Source organism: Parus major, chromosome 2, assembly GCF_001522545.3.
Source record: "Parus major isolate Abel chromosome 2, Parus_major1.1, whole genome shotgun sequence".
NCBI classification, from domain to species: domain Eukaryota; kingdom Metazoa; phylum Chordata; class Aves; order Passeriformes; family Paridae; genus Parus; species Parus major.
In genome coordinates this window covers 62,785,160-62,804,626 of record NC_031769.1, presented here as the reverse complement: position 1 = coordinate 62,804,626, position 19,467 = coordinate 62,785,160, and the positions used below count along the sequence as shown (strand labels likewise).

The 19,467-nt window shown below is 39.9% G+C and overlaps 1 protein-coding gene across 7 annotated transcripts in view; it reads left to right on the top strand.

Annotated features, from left to right (window-relative positions):
* The window catches only part of PHACTR1 (phosphatase and actin regulator 1), a 297,287-nt gene that overhangs the window by 167,023 nt on the left and 110,797 nt on the right, over positions 1–19,467 (top strand). For all 7 annotated transcript variants that reach the window (XM_015617571.3, XM_015617569.3, XM_015617568.3 and 4 more), the window contains one exon: positions 9,680–9,844. In XM_015617571.3, the coding sequence (XP_015473057.1) occupies positions 9,680–9,844 (165 nt within the window). The remainder of the gene's footprint in view (positions 1–9,679; positions 9,845–19,467) is intronic.

Genomic DNA, 19,467 nt, shown 5'->3' with positions numbered 1-19,467 from the left:
TTGAGCAGGAACAACATCCTGCAGAGCTCAGCAACCATGAAACATCCTAGAACTTAATGCTAAAAAAGATGGAAAAAAAAGTGAAATCATAGCTATGAAAAACACACAGAAATACTCAGTGTGTTTTAGCCACCAACTTGCCATGCTTTATTCATGATCTTAAAGGAATCATGGATGTTTTTGCCCCCTTTGAGTATTCAAATATTTGAAACTCAAGCCTTTACTGTAAAGATATTTCACCACAGCCAAGGGTCTAAACTAACTATCATTTGAATAAATAAAAAAGTTCTCATTCTAATGACAAGCAGCATAGACAATAGGTACTGCTGCACTTAGGTACTCAAAGCAAAAGTATTTAGTACTTATGGTAAAATTCCTGAACATGGATACAGACTGTCTCCTTTCAGAAGAATGAAATATTTTCTCCAATGAAACATTTTTTTTTGCTAGGCTGTAATTGAGGGAGGTTTTTAAACTGGTGTTTAGGCTCATTATCAATGTGCCATTTAGTATAACTACTCCTTTCCTCTTAGCCAGCTTCCTATCAACTTCTTTGGTACCATTGTATTTAGGAAGTTTAATGTTTGCAATGCCATTTTCTGAATAGGGTTACTTTTAATAAGAGGACAGGCTCCTCTCAGGTTTGTGAAAAACATGAAGATATGCCTTCTAAACCACACATTTTTAGTAAAATAAAGTTAAAATATTGGATATTCCTACTTCTGAGAACGTCAGAATAAAAAGATGAGAAATGGTTTAGTCTGTCAGAAATCCCCTAGGAAATTTACAAGTATTCAAATATTTTTTCTGAGATTTCTCAAAATAAACAGCTAACCTTTTGCACTAGTGGTTTGTTTTTAGAAGGATGAAGAACTTCCCTGATTCCCATTGAGGACTGGTAGAGCCAAGGTGCTCTACTATGTGAGCAACTGTGTCTACCTCTGCCCACATGGCAGTAAGGAAAATTGTCACCCACTAAGAGAAGCCTAGAAAAATGTGAGCAACAAACCCATGGGCTTTCGTGGACTCGATCCTTTTCTTGGACTGCTTTGTGTTTTGCAGCTGAGTAGTATTTGTAATTCAGGCTGGTTTAAGAGAGAAATCCAACCATGAAAATGTAATCATTACCTGCTCCTTCAAGTATACAGTATCAATCACTAGCAAGCTGAAACAAGCATAGGAAAATGTTATGGGCTGTTTCTTCATCAGGGTATATTTAGGAGCTGAAGGTACCTGGGCTTCAGTTTTTTTCTTTTTTAATGGGTAAAGATTTGCTGGAAGGAAGACAACTTCTCTGTTGTCCTTAACTTTGGCTTTCAGGAAGAACTTGGGCTGTGACTTAACTCTAGTTGATAAGTTTGGGTATGACTGAAAGAAAAATCAGATTGCTTAACAACCCAAGTGTCTGCAGGGATCTATCTAGGACTCCTGAGCCATGGTGCCTAGTCCTGTCCGCATGTGTCATGGTTTCACCCCAGTGCTCCAGACAGTTGCTTGCTCACCCTCCCACACCAGGATGAAGGAGAAGAGGAAGAGTGAGAAAACTTGCGATTTGAGATCAAGGCATATAAATAGGTAACGCAGAAGCTGTGTGCACAAGCAAAGCAGAATAAAGAATTCCTTTGCTACTTCCCATGGACAGAAAGATGTTCATCCACCCCCAGAAAGGGGAGCCCTATCACAATGACCTGGGAAGACAAATGCCATCCCTCCAAACATCTCCCCCTTCCTTCTTCTTTCCCCATCTTTATGTACTGAGCATGACAGTGTATGGTCTGGAATACTCCTTGTCAGTCAGTCCCTGCCTTGGGTTGGCTGTCCCTGCTGTGTCTCCTCCTGGCACCCTGTGTATCCCCAGCTTCCTTGCTGCTGCAGCCATGTGAGGACAGAAAAGGCCTCGACACTGTACAGGCCCTGCTCAGCAAGCAAAAGCATCCCTGTGTTACCAACACTGTTCCTCTCAGTGCTGATAACAAATCTAAAACCTAGCTCCATACGAGCTTCTATGAAGAAAATTAGCTCTATTCCGCCCAAACCAGCTCAACATGTATTGGAGGAGTTGCTGATATTCCAGAGGTTGAAGCCCACTTATAAAGTGAGAGTCACAAACCCCACTGCAACTGTTTTGCCTCGTAGCACTTCATTTCTTTTACATAATGTTAGAGCCTTGAATAGCAGTAGTTCTGTGGGTATGACTTGTGCTCAGCTTTCTCCTCTGAATTTTTTGGTGTTGTGAGATTTAATCTCCTTCTTGGCAAAATACCTTTAAAGGAGGTTTGAAGAGTAGTATTTTTCTGATGCTCTCTGCCAGATGAGCTTTTAGTGTGGCAGTGTGATTACCTTGGAGTCAATGCCCTAGAGGGGAAATTCTGCTTGTAGCTGACATTTACACCAGAACATGAGATTTTATGGCAGTTCTTCACAGGCTGAAACATGGATCCCTCTCCCTGGATGCCCAGCAAGCTCTTCTAACAGGGCTCCTTCTACCCAACCATACTCTCCAGTTTTTGCTTTCTGGGGAAAGGATGTAGGAGACAGCACCACACCTCTCTCTTCTCCCACCTCATGCCTCAAACAGAAGATCCCCTACAGAAGTGAAAAAAAAGGAGAATGAGAAGCAACAGCTTCACTCCTCTTTAGTCTCCTTTGTACAGAACTGGACAGGATCAGGCTCTGAACAAATGACAGCTGTGAACAGTAGTTTCTTTCAATATATAAGTGAGGCAGTAAAGAAGCCACAGTAAAGCTCAGCAATAGTGTTGGGAGAAGGGTGTTTGTGCTGGCAGATCAATGCCATTACTATCACTAATGCTTTCTTTCAAACCCAGCAGGTCTTGAATTCTTTAAAATAACAGTTTTAGCCAGATAGATGTGCTCTTTCATCCATCATGTACCAGTGTAGTAGTGTTCCCTGGGAAAATCAGAAATGTGGGCTTAAGCCTTTTCAAGGGGGAGATGAAAGTGACCCCATGATTCTCCTTTCTCCCAAAAAAGTTCTCTGCCTGCTCTAACAGATAAGTCCTCGCATCTCATCTTACTTCCTCCACTTTCTTAAAAGCGCAAAGTGTGCATCTCCTCCCTGCTTGTCAGTTAGGAAGGGTAAAATATCCCTTCCTTTCAAGCTGAAGTTTTTTACTGGAGCAATTCCTGGTACCTATGGAACTGCAGCCCCAAGAACAGTGCGAGATCTCTTCTGCTTTTGCTGGCCCTGTTTTTCTCTTGGTTGGTTTTTGGATGTGTTCCACTTGTAGTGACTGCTCTGAGTCCTATTTTGGATCTGCTGAGTCTCCAGACATTGTGTGTGATGCCCAGGACAGACCTATGGTGTCTTCTCCAGTGTCTGGGTACATGACAGTGATGATCTACAGTACTGTTTATTTGATTTAGCCTTGAGTCTATATGAAATAAATGCATAAGAAATTGAAAACCTGGCGATAAATAAGAGCAATAAAGGCTGCACAAAACAGTTGATAACAAAGAAATCTAAAAATTCTTATTTTCTATAGTTGCAGGGTTTATAGGAAGAGATTATATAGCTATTGGTGACATAACCTGATAAAGTGCTTTAGTTGCAAGTGAAAATCTTATATACTATCTTACAATACAGAAAATACTTGTTGTTTTGTGAGAATTCTTATCAATAAAGACATGTTTAGAGTGATGCATTCAGTGCAGTGTAGTTTGCAGAGGTTAAAAAAGTGGCTTTCAGATTGCAATCATCATGAATAATTTATGTTTTACGTCAAAATGGGGATGAGTCAAAAGCAGGGTCCTAGAGGGATTAGACTTCCAAAACTATTCTCTGCACTTGTGCCAACAAGAGAAATAGACTGCAATAGAGAGACTGTAACTGAGAGCAGAGCTATACCATGGTGTGGTACCTGTGCTGAAACAGGCAAGGTTGAGAGATGAGAGACTCCATTCATGGACACAGTTCGAAGTGCTGTACACCTGGGGAACAGGAATAATTGGCAGGGGTTTGGAACATGTGAGCACTGCTTAGCATGCAGAGAGGAAAGCTACTGACAGGCTCTTCACGGCTCATAAAATCATTATGCCAACTCACTGCCACTGCAAATGCATACATCCAGTGGGAGCTGTTCTCCACCAGATAGGTAATCATCCTCATTTGGCAAGACTGTGTTTAGACTGCAGCATGCCATGCCGTGTTTTTCACTGGAAAAACAGACCTTTGTGAAGTTAGGAAAAGTTTAAATGGGTAATTCACATAGCAAAGGCAAGGCTGATGGAAATTAATTCCAGGTGCAAAAGGAAATTAAAGGGAAACAACTGAGCATAAGATAATAGAAGAGGAGAAAATAAACCATTTTCCTTAAAGAAAAACAAGGTGGTTTTTTAATTGAAAGTGTTCCCGTTTGGGTAAAGAGTAGACATAAGTGCTCAGCAATTAGAGGAGTTGTTCAGGTTTCCTGTCATTTCAAAAAGACATATGGTGTGTCTGCATCTTGTGTTGAACAAAGCTGCTAGAATAAGGTCCATGCAGTCTGAAATGAAGGATATTTGGGGTGCAAGTTCAAAAGAAACTCTTGCAACAGAAGTTTGTTGAAAATTTACCTGCAGAATGAAGACTGGTTGGATGTGGATTGGCAGAGAGTAGTATTATGTTAGGGGGGTTTTATTTATAGAGTTCTTGTCATTGAATAATATGACACATTTAGTTAATTGCATCTTTAGGGCCAAGATAATTTTCAGCCTGTTACTACAGATTTGTGCAAATGTAACAGAAAGCACAAAGTAGCCATTTGAACTTCCTAAGAAGACTTAAAATCTAACTTGGTGAAGTAAATTTCCTGTTCAGGTAATGATGTGTCTAATTATGAAAAATGAGTGTTAAGAAAAGGTCTGAGAGAGAACTTGGTGTGATTACCAGTAAGGAAGGTAATATTAAAGACCACCAGTGGAATGGCTGGGCTTCAGCCTTCAGCAGTGAAATTTCTCTTTGTACCCAAATGCAGTGGCAGTGGTTTGTTTTTTTTCTAAAATAGAAACTAGATATTATGGTATTACATAGCAGCAACATTAGTAGGTGATTTCCAGACAGTAGTGAGAATACAAAAACTGGCTGTCATTCTCCAGGAAAACCTCATAAGTTATGTTGTCTCTGGGAGGAACTTTATTCTACATGCTATGCTTCTCAAATCCAAAAAGTAGGCGACACCTATATTGTCTCTTACTGGACTTTCTGGAAATGAACACCCTACTGAAAGATGTGAGAAAATCATAGGAACATACAGAACAGGTCCAAGATGGCCTGGCCTCTTATTTGTAATATATTTCAAACATATATATATATATATATATATATATATATATATATATATATATATATATATATTATTGCTTAGATGCAAAGTACTTCAGTTTGTGGTGAGGTTTTTTCATTAAAACCCCAAGTCTTGCTTAAGCCCTATATAAAGTCTGTCTTGCTTAAGCCCTATATAAAGTCTGTATGAACTTCAGGAGTATTAAGAACTACAGTAAAATCATGAGAGCTGTCTCACAGCCTATGGAAAACTCAGGTTTAGTTTCCCTATTGCTAGCTCTGGAATGCTTGGACAGCTTGGACAGAAGAAAGTGGGAGGGGAGTGCATCACCCTGTTGCCGTAAGTACAGGTGCCAGTATTTCTTTGTGTCTCAAAAAGATCTCTAAGATCCTGGAAAAAAATCAGAACAAATTTTCGAAAGCACTATCAGCAGCACCTGTAACCCATAATCATCACATTTGTGGCACCAGCATCAAGATGACATCTCAGCAGTGTGACTACAGGTACTAATGTACATGGCAGCTCCCTCTCCCAGTTCAGCAGACTCATCAGGCTGGGACTGCTTTCCTCTTTGAAGGCAAAAATACAGAAAAAGAGTGCAAGGTCTGGGTTACTTTCCATTCTTGCAAGTACCAGCTTTTTTGGGAACAGCGAAGGTGTGAAATCAGCCTACGGAGCCTGCTGTCAGCAGTGGGTGTCACAGCCCACAGCCAGTCAATAGTTATTATGAGCCAAAAAAGACAGAGAAATCCGGCCAACTTGAGCAAAAGATGCAGCAGCAGAGAAGAGTGCAGAATTCTGGCATTTGCTTCTTGCATCATGGTCTGCTTTTATTCTTGCCGTATTAAAACTGTCATGGCTTTATGCTAATGTGGTTTATTCCTAGCCAGTGATTATTATGCTTTGAATTAGCAGTGCTCTTGAGAGCTTTTCTCATGAAAAAAATCATGTCCTTCTGAGAAATGCGAATGAGAAGGAAAAAGAGCTGTTACTTGCATTAGCTTGGAACTGTGTGTGTGTTTGGAGAGGATGAAGGAGAGAAGGGATACTTTCATGACTGATGTCAGGTACTGCATGACTCTGAGGCCACAGATTTGTGTGTGAGACAATACTGAAATTTAGGGAAAAGCAGTCAAAATATGGAAATGGCTTTGACACTGTGTTTGGCTTTCTGTGAACCCACCCTCCGGGTAAAAATTCTTTTTGACTCCACTGTTAGTTTTGCCTGACTGTAAATCTATACTCATTTACCCTGAGTGGGAAAAGCTTCCCCAGGGGCAGTGAGAGCACAGCTGGTGTGGGACAGAGTTGCGTGTATGTTGTGAGAGTGTCTTTAAGGAATGTCAGTTCTCCAGGAAATGGTCTCAGCAATACCAGTTAGGACCAGCTAGCAAAGAGAAGTTTTTGCAGCTCTGAGATTTCATAACAAAGGCACCTGGGTAGCAGAGATCTTGGTTCAGTGATGGTGAAAAGCAGAGAGGGTAAGCAGCAAGAGAAATTTCAGTAGGTTTCAGCTCTAGGTTTATAGCAGGAAGACTAATTCAACAGCAGCAGTAGCCTATCATTCCCAGTTTGCTCAATGGGCCACTTCCTGTATGCCCCAAATAAGACACCAAAGGCAATACCAGCCCACTACTTTTAGCAGCATCTCTAAAAAATCACAGCCATGGAACACAGTGGGATCTTAAGTGCTTGAACTAGAGACATCTCAAAAATGGAGGAAGGGGGAAAGGAGTGGTCCCTTTGGATGTGCATAGAGGGGGCAGTGGTCTGTACCCTGTGCTGGTCTTTGAGGCCTATCGGGCTCCTGTAAAATCAGAAAGTATAAGGAAATTTCTGATTTCCTCTTCTTTTTACCCATGTGGTTTATTCAGCATAACCAGGCAATTCCCAGCCTTGACACAGCATGTCCCAGCTCCTGTACAGGACAGAGCCTTGTAATGGGTTCTTTGGGTAAGAAGGTATTTCTCCAGGCAGTCAGGCACAAAGAGCTGGAACAGAATGAAATGGTTTGGCCGGATTATCTTTTATTCCCTCTGCTTTAAATTGAAAAGAGTTGTTCTCAGAAATGTCTGTCTTTTTCTCCATTACCCCAAAGAACAGTAGTTTTTAACCATTTACACTGAAATATCTGGGCTCACTCTATCTTGCTGGCTAGCTTTTTCTTCTTTGGAGAGTTACAGGCAGCTGTATCTGGCATTGATATTGTACAGGAGAAAAGATTGCGTTGTTTGTTAGCATTCAAAACAAACAAAAGAGCAATAACAAAATAACCAACCTTCATGGAAAAACCTGAGGGACTCAAATAGTAGTTCAGCTGGAATTCTGAAAATGAAACCTCCTTTGTGTTAGAAATGCATCTCTGCCTGTTCCCATGAAAACCAACCTAAATTTGGCTCATTTAAAGCCTCAAAAAAAATTCCATTGAGATACATAAGAATTTGCCAGCCAAAATCTCTGGTGATTCTGTCAGTGTGGAGTGGGCGTGCTCATTCCTTCAAAGCAGTGTTCTTGCTGAGGTTCCTGAGCCCATGCTCATGCCTGAGGCTAATATTTGATACTAGAGGTGGATAGAAACATTGGGCTGTTGTCTTCAGAGGAGGAGAGATGACAATCTGCATCCTGTCTTTATGGATCCAGACTGTGTGTGCAAACCACTCAAAATCAGTGTTAGTGGCAGTGTCACATTGCAACATAAGTCTGGGAACTAGTATCCCTTAAAAAAACAAAAACCAAACACCAACGACTTAAAAAAACAAAAGCCAAAAAGACACAACAGCACCATACACTTGTATGCTGACTGAACTATGCAGATGCTTATTTTAGGGAGAGAGCTGCATGCTTCAGCCCAAGGCAGGGAGACCCTCTTGCATCCCTGGCAGCTGTGGCACAGAGACATCAACCTCTCTTGTGGCTGGTACCTTCCCTCTGCTGGTGTTTTATTTGTGGTCCTGGCTTTCCTCTCTCTGTGCCTCTAATGACAGAGATGTTATTTCCCAAACTATCACCATAAATTTTGCCTTGCAAATGTGTGAGGGGGGGGGGACCATGCAATATAGCTACATCAAGCGACCATCCCTAGAGTTACAGACTTCTCTTGTTCTCATCAGGTAGAAAGGGTAAATTAAATTCTTCAGGGTTTTGGGGTTTGGGGTTTTTTCAGTATTGAGACTATCATGATGTATTACAGGGTAAAGGTTGTAGATAACGGAAATCTTAAGAACAAAAGCTCAGTGAAAACCTTTATCCCCTTCAAGGGAATTCAGCCCTAAGTGGAGACTATATTAAAATCCAAAATTAAAAGTTTAATTGTTAAAAGCTAAGCACAAGAATGGGAGGGCAGAGAGTGGGCAGAAAAATGGGACTATATTTGGGCCCCTCACTACAAGAAAGACACTGGGATGCTGGAGAAGGGCTGGTAAAGGTTCTGGAGTACAGGTCTTACCATGAGTATCTGAGGTAGCCTGGAGAAAAGGAGGCTCAGGGCGGATCTTATTGCTCTCTAGAAGCACGTAAAAGGAGGGTGAATGTAGCTAGATGTAGCCAGGTGGAGGTAAACCTCCTAGGTAACCAGTGGTAGGACTAGAGGAAATGGCCTCAAGTGGCACTAGGGAGCTTTGAGAATGCATGTTAGGACAAATTTTTTCATGAAAAGGGTTGTAAAGCACGGGAACAGGCTGTCAGGGTAGTGGTGCAGTCACCATCTTCGGAAGGATTTAAAAGATGTGTAGATCTGGCACTTGGGGATTGGTTTATGGATGGACTTGGCAGTGCTGGGTTAATGGTTGGACCCGATCTTAGACATCTCTTTCATCCTGAACAATTCTATGATTCTGTGATTTTTTTAGCACCCTCTTACTAGGAAGTTCTGAATCTAACTCCTTTTTGTAACCCAAGCAATTTTAATGGATATGGTAATAGTACCAAAGGGTCCTTGCTCTTAATAAATATTAATTCAAGTAAATATCTCTTTCCATTGCAATAAAAAAAATCAAACTTGTAATATTTCTTTTAAATTATATTGCATCCTTGTTTTTGAGCTTTCTCTTCACCATTCTCTGTCACACTTCCCCATGAATGGCTGATGGCTGAACTGCCAGCTGTCTAGAGCAATGTAGAACAATTTGTTAAAAGTCATAACTTTTATAACATAATAACTCATATTATGTTGAATCTTGTTGTTACTACTGTTATTTACAGTAGATTAACAATTTCACTAAAAGAAAATAAAAGAATGTTGAAGTAAGAAAGAATACAGCTTTTTCTCTTTGTTACTCTTCTCTGTGTCCATGAAAAATTTTGGCCATCTGTGTATTTTTCTGATAACTTATTAAAGCATTTATTTCACTTCTCACCTTTCATGTTTTTTTCTCTTTTTCTTGCTGAAATTACAGCTGAAGAGGTAGAAAGACTGGCTGCAATGCGTTCAGATTCTCTAGTACCTGGGACTCACACGCCTCCAATCAGAAGAAGGAGCAAATTTGCCACTCTTGGGAGACTTTTTAAGCCATGGAAATGGAGGAAGAAGAAGAGTGAAAAATTTAAACATACTTCAGCAGGTAACAGCCGCATTGGGGTCGGTTTATTAATCTGGAACATTTGCTCATCAAGGCTGAAAGTTTGTAATAAAACCTCAGTTTATATGTATTTCAACTCTTAAAGCTTGGCTTGGAGACATTCCTCAGATTCTAAGAGGAGATCTTTAACTCTGTTACCAATCTTTTCTTTAAAAAACCCAAAGCAACCCATTGGGTGCACTACAATTGAAGCAGCAGCTCACCAAAGCTGTGTTTTCAGGTTCTGCTACTAAAGCTAGAGCCTAACCCAGAAGAAATCTTTGAATATTGATTCAGTAGATTATGAGTAAAGGAAAAAGCAGTACAAAAAGATCATGCTAATGGCCGATTTAGCCACACTGAAGTTCCTGTGAGTGACAAAGGACTGACAAAAATACAGGATAAAGACGTTGACACTGTGTTGAGTAACTTGCATAACCAGAAATTATTCGTTCCACTGGGCAGGAATGATGTCTCCCTTGTTTTTTTGAGAAAACCAAATCTCACTTCCTGCCACACCCCTCCTTTTGCCATTGGTTTCTCACACTTCCAGTCAAAGACCCATTTTATTAAAAAAAAATATGGAAAATTGAAAAAAATGTGGGTTTATAACATAAATTGGTCTGAGCAAGAATCCAGATCAAGGCACTGATGCATGTGGTGAAAGCTTTGCAATCTGTTTAAAAGGTTTCTTCTCTTTGTTTGTTCATGATGGTAAATTACTACATTTGATTTTGCAAGTCATTAACCTGGATTATCTGTGAGAAAACGTGGAGTTTCTCCAGATTTCTTAATGTTCTCACTAGAACTAGAAAAAAAGCAGTGAGTATCTTGCTCCTTCAAGTGCCAAAAGAGGCTTGAGTTTACAATCCAGTTGCTTTTGTGCTCTGTGTATTGCACAGTGGAAGCTTTTAGGCACTACTTAGGTGTACCTGTGGCACTCCAAATCCTGTATTCCTGAAAATGGCCCACAGTGGGGTGAGACATCTCATTTAACTAAGTGTGAATTCTTGAATGAGTTTAAATGCAGAATAAGTGTTTTCAGGGTTTGTACCTGAATGAGTTCTTTACTGTGTGCCGTTTAGGCTGTTTTCTGATTCGTCAGCCAAAAACTAATGGAAAAAACTGGAATAGATGGCTATATCGCTCTGAGTGATGACCATATTTTTTGACTTGACAGCTGAGAAGCTATTGTCACCAAAAAAGACATCTTTCTGCAAAACAAAAGACTTGTCTTTCGTGTTCTGCATCAGTCATAATCATAGTGTAGCAGGATTTCCATGAAAACTGTGTAGCTCTTAGGGATATGTGGACACTGTGGTGATAACTACTTTGAATCTAGTTTCAGCATGCTGGCTTGGTTGGTTACAGCTAGGAGAATAACCATGGCTGTTCAGGAGGGCTGCCAAAGCTTGCTTACTGTTGATTTTTATGGTTCCTGCAGCTCCAGCTGGTGAGGCTGAGCTGCATACTTCTGTGGTTAGACTGACTGGTTTGGAGCTGGATGGAATATGGCTCCATAATCCACTCTAGGCATGACAAGATGTGTTGCTTAGATTTGCCCCATTACCAAAATATTTGCAAAACAAAACCAGGCTGAAAACATGTATTTTCTCTTCTGAGAGGAATAAGAAGTTTTACCAGACATGCCAGCATATCTTCTCCCCTCAGTAAGAGTGAGTTCAGTGTCTGAAAAATCAATTTAAAAGCTGGGTTTCCAGGAACATTTCTCAGTCACAGTACTGGGTTTGATCTCAGTTGAATCCAAAACCTTTCTCTTTTTTTTTAGAAAAATTTTTATTTCTACTAAGTTAACAGTATCCTGCAGCTGCTCTTCAAAATTGGTATTCCTGTCAGCTCCCCTGCTACTAACTGCAGCAAAATTGACAAGGATGTCAAATTTCCTGAGCACCCTGTGGAAGGCAGGGATAGAGATTTACTTGTAGATTGTGTGAGAGCTGGGACCTCACAGTTTCCATCATCCCCAACTCTAAGGAACAGGAATTCACCACCATCCTGCAAGACCCCAGCAATTAAGAAGCACTGGTTGAACCTTGAATGTGTAGTACAAAAAATTTGACACATGGAAAACTAGCATTTTTCTGCCAGCATTTCCATGACCTCTTGTCTAGTATCTCTGATCTCACTGAGAAAATATATTTAATCTTTCCAATAAATCAAAGGACAAGGTTTTGAGATGGCATAATGAGAGCCAGCATGAAACTTCATAATACAGGTTTATTTTCTTCTAGTGCCCTGATAAATATGACACTTGGAAAAAAAACATTCCCATTAGTGTCCTGCAGGCATGTACCCAAGCTTTCCCACCTGTATAGAACATCAGTAATTATCAAAAAATAGATACTAATACAAGTATTTTATTAGGCCCTTATTTGCTGCAACAATGGACTCAATTATTTTTAATGTCAAAAGTATTAAAGGTCAAAACACATGGCCTAATCTGATGAAATTTCCTCTGAAATTAATGGGAGATTCTTCTCTGGTAGAGGACAGGAAGAAAGAGAGAGTCAGGCTGATAAATAAGGTTGAAAGTTTGCCTTTTTCTTGGTATTTCCAAGTGCTAACATTGTGTATCCGTATCTTATCAGACTAAAAGCTCTGCTTATTTATTCAGAGATTAATGTTTTAAAATACAGTTCAGCAGTCAGTGAGAAAAAAAAAACAAACTTTTAGGTAATAGGAAAAGTTATTTTCTGACACCTGGTAATTGTGTGAGGTGAGACAGTATGTGATAGATAGAGGACCTCAATGTTATGCTTATTATATATGACTCCTCTCAGCACATCAATACTCAAAGTGTGATATTTGAGTGTATTAAGTCCCCCATCCTCCAAATTTGTTATTGTGTTGTCACTGACAAGCAGTGTGACTTTGTAGAAGGGTCCAAAGTCTGACATTGCCTTGGTGCTGACTTGGAAACAAAGGTAAGAGTCATGGGGTTTGATGCAGACAATTCATGCCTTTGTCTCACAGCTGGTCTGCCAGTTAGATCATCATTAGGTATTTCATAAAGCAGCCAGAGCAGGTAGAGAAGATCGTGGTTAGGGTGATCTATTTGCAATGGGCACCAGATGAGCCATTGAGTTTGACCTGAGCAACCTCTTCTACTGGAAGGTGGTGTGCTAAGGCGGTGTAAAGAATTGCACTGTGAATTAAAGACAGGCTTTGACTAGGCAAAATGTCAGAAAAACAGGGAGATTACACTCTGTGAGGGACACCAGTGTACCACAGCAGGAACAGAAACAAGTTAATTCTCACAGTAATTCTCCTCCTGGACAGAAGTGAAGTTCCCACCAGCACAAAGTGGTTTTCGGTATCAGGTCTGCAAATCATTTTATCACAGGACATCCTACTGAAAGTTCTTTGATGAGTGATGAGAATCCCACAGTACAACATAAACCCTTTAGACACTGAAGTTAGACAAAGAAACCAAACTCTGCCACACTGTTATTCATTCTACAGTCAAAGGTATGCTGTATGTATTTTAAACTTAGATAAGATTTTTACATGAAGTGTGGAAACCTTTATTTCCATGCAGGGGCCAAGGCCCCCTCAAAAAAATGAGAAGTATTATAAAAGTTGGGAGAACAGGCAAATATCTAAATGGCAAAATTCTATTTGTTGAGAGGATGGTTTCTTAGAGCTGACAAGGAGCAGTCTCATGGCAGAAGAAGTCAGGAAGAAACAGAATTTTCTTTTCCCAAGCACATTTCCTTGTCTGGGTGCAGCTGGGATGGCTCTAGAAGACTGGTCAAGGTTTTAAAAGCCACAGTGGGCTCTCTGGGAACCAGCAAAGCAGAAAGCAAGAGAGCAAGCTGACTGTCTCCTCTGCTAGACCTCTGTAATTTTTTTTAGTACCTTGATCTTCTCCTCACCTTGCTGTGAACTTGAAAAATGTTCCTGGGTGTGTTTCTGTTTTATTGCAGTGCTGTACAAATGCTGAAATGTCATTTCCTGGAGATGTTTTGGGGAAGGAACTGCTTCTGAAATAAAGAAGCTTGAGGGGAAATAGATTCTGTGCTTACTTGAATTATTGTTGAAGGTTTTTTATCACTACTTCCATCAAAAGCCAACTGTTTGCAACCTTTCAGAAAAGAGATGTTTCAGCTGCTTGGAGGAGTTTGAGTAGAGAAAAATGTCTTGTTTTGTCATTTCCAGTTTCTGGTGGCCTTCATTTTAAAGAATTGGTGCATCTGTCTTCCACCATCCTTGCTTCCTGAATTGCCGTGCTCAGGCAAAAGGGAGAAGGAAGTATGTAACTTATGTATGAAGTACATTCCACTAGTTGGAATGACAAGAGAAAAGCGGAAAATGGTGAGAAATTAAGGGGTGTAAAGAAAGCTCAGCTGTAAGTAGGAGAGCAGAGGATTCAGCAGTATTTGGGTTAGGTCCACTGGTAGCCTATACAATGAGCAGAGAAGGAGCTGTGTCAGAAGAAACCTCCTCAGCAGCTCTGTTGCCAAGTAGATGGTTGTCTGAGACAACCAATAATATTAAAGAGAGAAAAGGAAATCTTTTGAACTCAGCTTTTCCTCCTAGGTACATTGAAACCTCCTTTTATTTGTGTCCCAGTTTCCCTTCCTAGAAATACTAACAACCCTCCTCCACAGGGCAGTGATCATTCCTCTGTGCCACAGTTCCCATCCCAAAACCCATGGGTGAGCTAGTGAGCCACGTCCTGTTCTGTGACCACAGGAAGACACAACTCCGACTTTCTAACCTCATGGTTGGGGTACCTTCCTGAGAAGAGAGAAGGTCTGCTCCTGTTTCATTTAAGGTTTCATTGGCTTAGGTAAAACTGTAGAGACTGGTGTTCAAGAACCTGTCTCAAAGTGTAGGACTGGAAAGTTGAAAGGATAAAGATGGGGGATGAAGTAGACCAGAGTATCAGAAGAGCCAAAAGGCAAACCATTGTGAGGCAAGCATCATCAGTTGGCTTGGGGAAAAAGGACATTCAGGGCAGGTTTGGTCTGCTGCCTAAGGGCCACAAGACGCTTTTAATAGTTATCTGTACAGAGGATGACAATCTTCTCTTGCTAGCAATTACTCTGTTAAATAGAAATAGATGAAGTCTGCACTCTGCATCTAAAGATTTATGCCAAACAGTGTAGACAACGCCACAAAAGGGAGCATATGGATTTTTTCAGTTCACTTCATGAGGAGGGCATAACATGCTCTTCCATTTGCTTTCACTCTCTCTCAAGCCATTTAAAGATAATAGGTGAGCCACAACAAAGTTGAGTCATCCAAACTTTAGCTGCCTCACTCCCAAAATATGCTTTAAAAAATATATTAATTTTGTGCCAGAATTTTTTTTCCACTTGTTAAACCTTGGTGCTTTGGTTTTTCCAACCAGATTTTTTTGAAAGATACTCTATAAAAAAAATAATATGTCAGTGTGTTTATGTAAGTTTAGTCCCCCAGTCAGCAGAGGGGATTGCTTAAATTGGCAACACTTACAGGCAAGGATTTTTCAGTGCTTCTGATGAGTAATATGAAGAAAACAAAATGTGGTAAAGCTGTTCAATTAAAGAAACTGTTATTCATAAACCATACCCAGATCATTTGATTCCTAATGCTGATTATTTCTAACTACAACAGGTAAATATTTTGAACCTTTCTTTCCAGAATATTCCAGTTGGGAGAAATTCAATTGTATGTTGCCAGTGCTTCTCTTAAACCTTCTGCTTTGCCAGTAACTGCCTCTTGTGTTTTTTCATGTAAAACCCTTAGGGTATTAAAGTGGTCATGCTATTTCAGTGAGACCTTTGCCCGGGGAAATGAAGGAGAAGCACAGCCTGCAGACACACACACCTGCCCTCACCCCTGCCTGTACTTCTGGGGAGGTGGTCTGTGGGGTGAGACTCAGTGTGGTTTTCCCAAGTGCCAGGTTATTGACATCTATCTGCAGAAGTTCTATTTTCATGGAAAAGTGTGGTTTTGTGTGGATTATTGTCTAACAGGGATAACTGTTTTAAAGCACTTTATGGTTCCATTCTGTTCTTCTGAGTTTTATTTAATATCTGCTGTGATCCCATATGAAAGGTATTAATGTTTCAGTTACAATTCCTCTTATACTTTCAAACCAGACTGTCTCTAGGTTTAGATATGGAGAAGTAATTATGTTTTTTTCTTCCCTGACACTCAAATTCTGATGACTTGGAAATACAGTTTTGAATTCTGTATCAGTGTTTAGAGAGAGCAGGGTGTAGCTACCCAGGGTAGCTGGGTCTGAAGCCACCCTGAAGGCTGAAATACCTGAGTCCCTCCTGTTCCTCTCCATGATGAAACCTGTGAATACCTCTGTGTAAAACTCCCAGGGGCCCTTTTGAAGTGAAACAGCAAGCAGGCAATCCTCATGCTGGTCCAAGTCAGGTATTTTTGTGGAGCTGGAGCAGCTCATACAGCATTAAGACATTGCTAAAAGTCACTGATCATTTCCAGGATTTTGGGAGAAGAGAGAAAAATAGCACTGTTGTAAAACTAAGTCCAAACTTGCTGAAAAAGAGTTCTGGTTTTATTAAAAATCAGCAATACAACCACACTTTTCAGAGTTTGAAAGGGCTGCTATGTTCACTGTGTTGTGATTTTTTGAGAGAAGCAGAAGATGTCATTGTCTGAAGAAAAGCAGCATTTTGAAGGAACTTGGGCTGCTCCTGAATGCACATTGGATGAAGCAAATATTTATACATGAAGAAAAATAATAAAAAAATATTATTATATTTCAGTGTCTTCTAGATGAATCTTAGAAGAGTTTTTGTGAAAATTTACACAAAAACTGTTTGAAATTTGAACTAGATATTATTTAGCATAGTTAAAAACCTGAATTTCAAACATAAAATGGCCTGGTAGACAGGAAAATATTTGAATCTTAGGTCTGTTGAAGTGCTACACTGCTTGCATTCAAGGACTGAATAAAAATTAAAATCCATATGCCGTTTTATTTTTTGCATTGATCCAAAAATGTACACTTGATGTATTTTGAATTTTGAAAGTGGAAAAAAAAATAAATTCTAGGATAGCATATAACTTCTCTTTGTATGCACTGACATTTTCTTAATGTCTTTTGAGAAACTGGCCAGAAAAATGTACCAGAATTCATGCGAATGTGTAGACAACTTTTAAAAATTTTCATCTTTTGCCATTCCATAGAGGGAGCAATCTATCTTGTGTATCTTCTTACTGCTGTGGAACCAAGAATTCACAGAGATTTTTAAAGTCAGTGGTCATTTTCAGCCTCACAATTAGATAAACAGCCCAAAGCTTAGGGTGGCAGAAGAAACTTAATAGCAAGGGAAAGGAATGGGTGATGTTTGCCTCTCTATTGCTGGTATTTTAAATTGCCAGCATTTTCAGATTTGTCATTTTAAGGAGATTGAAAGAATGAAAATGCATTCAGAAGTTGCAGATTTGATTTGTACAAGGAAGGCAGTGAAAGCAGTTGTCTATTTTTATACTTGAATTGCCAACTGGAAGCTCCTAGTTCAAAAATGGAGGAAATAATCACTCCCCTGGGAGCGTGTATTCCACTACAGAGCAGTATCAATGTATCTTCCTGAGATCTGCTGCAGAACATTTCCAGGGTTTAAGAAGTGGGCTTTGCTTAGCTGGGCTGAAAAATGCGTTTGGGGATTGTTCTAGCCCCGTGCCAGCTGTAATGGAACGTGTGAAATGAGGCCTCTAAATGTGTCCCTTCTTACAGGAAAGAGATGTTTAATGAGGCTGTTCGGATTTTATGCTAATTACATTTCCAGCTGCTGTGTGAAGATTATATGAGGCCACCCAAACTGTAATGCTGCAACATAATTCTACAACAGTGGATTCATGTTAAAATAATATAATACAATTAATCCATTAGAAAAAGTACAAATTGGGGCGATTGAAAATAGATGCTGTTTGTAGCTTAAGTGTTTAAGCAACACATCAGAAATAATGGAATATCTGGTGGTGGGGAGAGATGTGTGTTTGGAATAAGCTCATTTATGTGTAAAAAGTTGTTGTATATCCTCAGCTTCTATTGCAATGACTCATTAATGGAGCATCTTCATCAGACTCTGTCCTTACAGGTTATTTCATTTAACAACAAAATGTTGTGAAGCTGCATTTTATTTTTAGATTGCATGTGAAGCAGGGATATTAATTAATATTTCTCAGACTGCTGGCTTTTGTTCTTTGGGTTTCCACTGCCTTTGTAAAGGCACAGGAGAAAATCACATTTCAGAGTGACATGAAGCCATGAGGAAATTTGTCTTTGCAATGATGCTTTCACTGAGAAGTGCTGTTGAGGAAGTTTTATTCCTAGAATACTGTTTTGCTCTCGCTCAGTGTTTCCCGCAGGGGGGAAATGAAGCAGGAATCCCCGAGGCCAGCACGGCAGTACCTCGAGCGAGTCCTGCTGTGACATGTGACCCATGTTGTGATTGGGAAATGGGTTGGTATGGTCATGTGAGCATGCAGCCTAGTGGGTCTAATCTGATGGGACTTTTTAATCACGGTAGTTGCCCTTTATTTCCATGTCCATGAGCTGCATTAAAAAGGCACATACAGTTAGATGTATAGGGTATTGACAGCAGAGATGACAATTCCAGGTCTGCGGGGATCTGAAACATGGATGGCAATCACCCAGACAAAACCATTAACTTCATCAGTTCTTTCCAGGGATGCTGGGGCTAGTATGTTGAGGAATAATAAACAGTTGCTAGAAAGAGAAAGTGAATTGCCCTATATACAGAGGTTTAAAAGGAAAACACAGATTATGAATTGGAAATCAAAGACAGCTTATGAAGAGCAATTTTGTAGAAACCTTGGTCTAAGTCTTGTTTTTTCTAGGCCTTGTTTATACATTGTAACTTGAATTATTTAAACCATAAATATGAAACTGATTATTTATAGCATCATAAACCCTTGGGTGGATGTTTATGCAGTTCATAAACTCATTTGTTTTATTTTAATTCACTAAGACAAATTTAGTTCTGAATTAAAGTGTCCACATAAGTGTTTAATGTGGCATTGGTGATCCTCCTTGAATTACTGATTCAGATTGCTCTTCCTGAGCACCCGTGTAAGTCAACACAGGAGCTAATGAGCAGGAAAGAGTAGATCAGACAGCCTGAGGTGTCTCAAGAGATGGGTTCTAAAGGCTCTGTTTGGTGAAAGCTGCACCTGACTTCTTGGGCTGCCTGAGGGACTGGGCAAAGGAAGTCCAAGGTGGTGATAAGAACATTTAATGAAGTGAGAAAGTTCTCTGCCAAATTCTGCTGCTAACCCATCCCAGTCTTGTTGCAAACAACACCTGTAGATATTGGACTCTTAAGCATTACAGGATTTAACTGCAATTTGACCAGGTCTCTCCTCTTTTCCTTTTTTTTCTTTACTTTTTTTTTTCAATCCATGTGTAGGGTCTTTCTTTTCTTCAGATCTGTAGCTCACAAAGTCAAGTAATTCAGAAAGACTTTTGAATTATAGTAATAAAAAGGATTTCTAAAATTTAGGAGAAAATCTTGGAAACCAAAAGCACGGGGGAAAATTACTCATTCCTTTCAGAAGTTAAATTCACTATTTGAAGAAACATACATATTTTCTGTATATTAAGAATTTTCTTTATT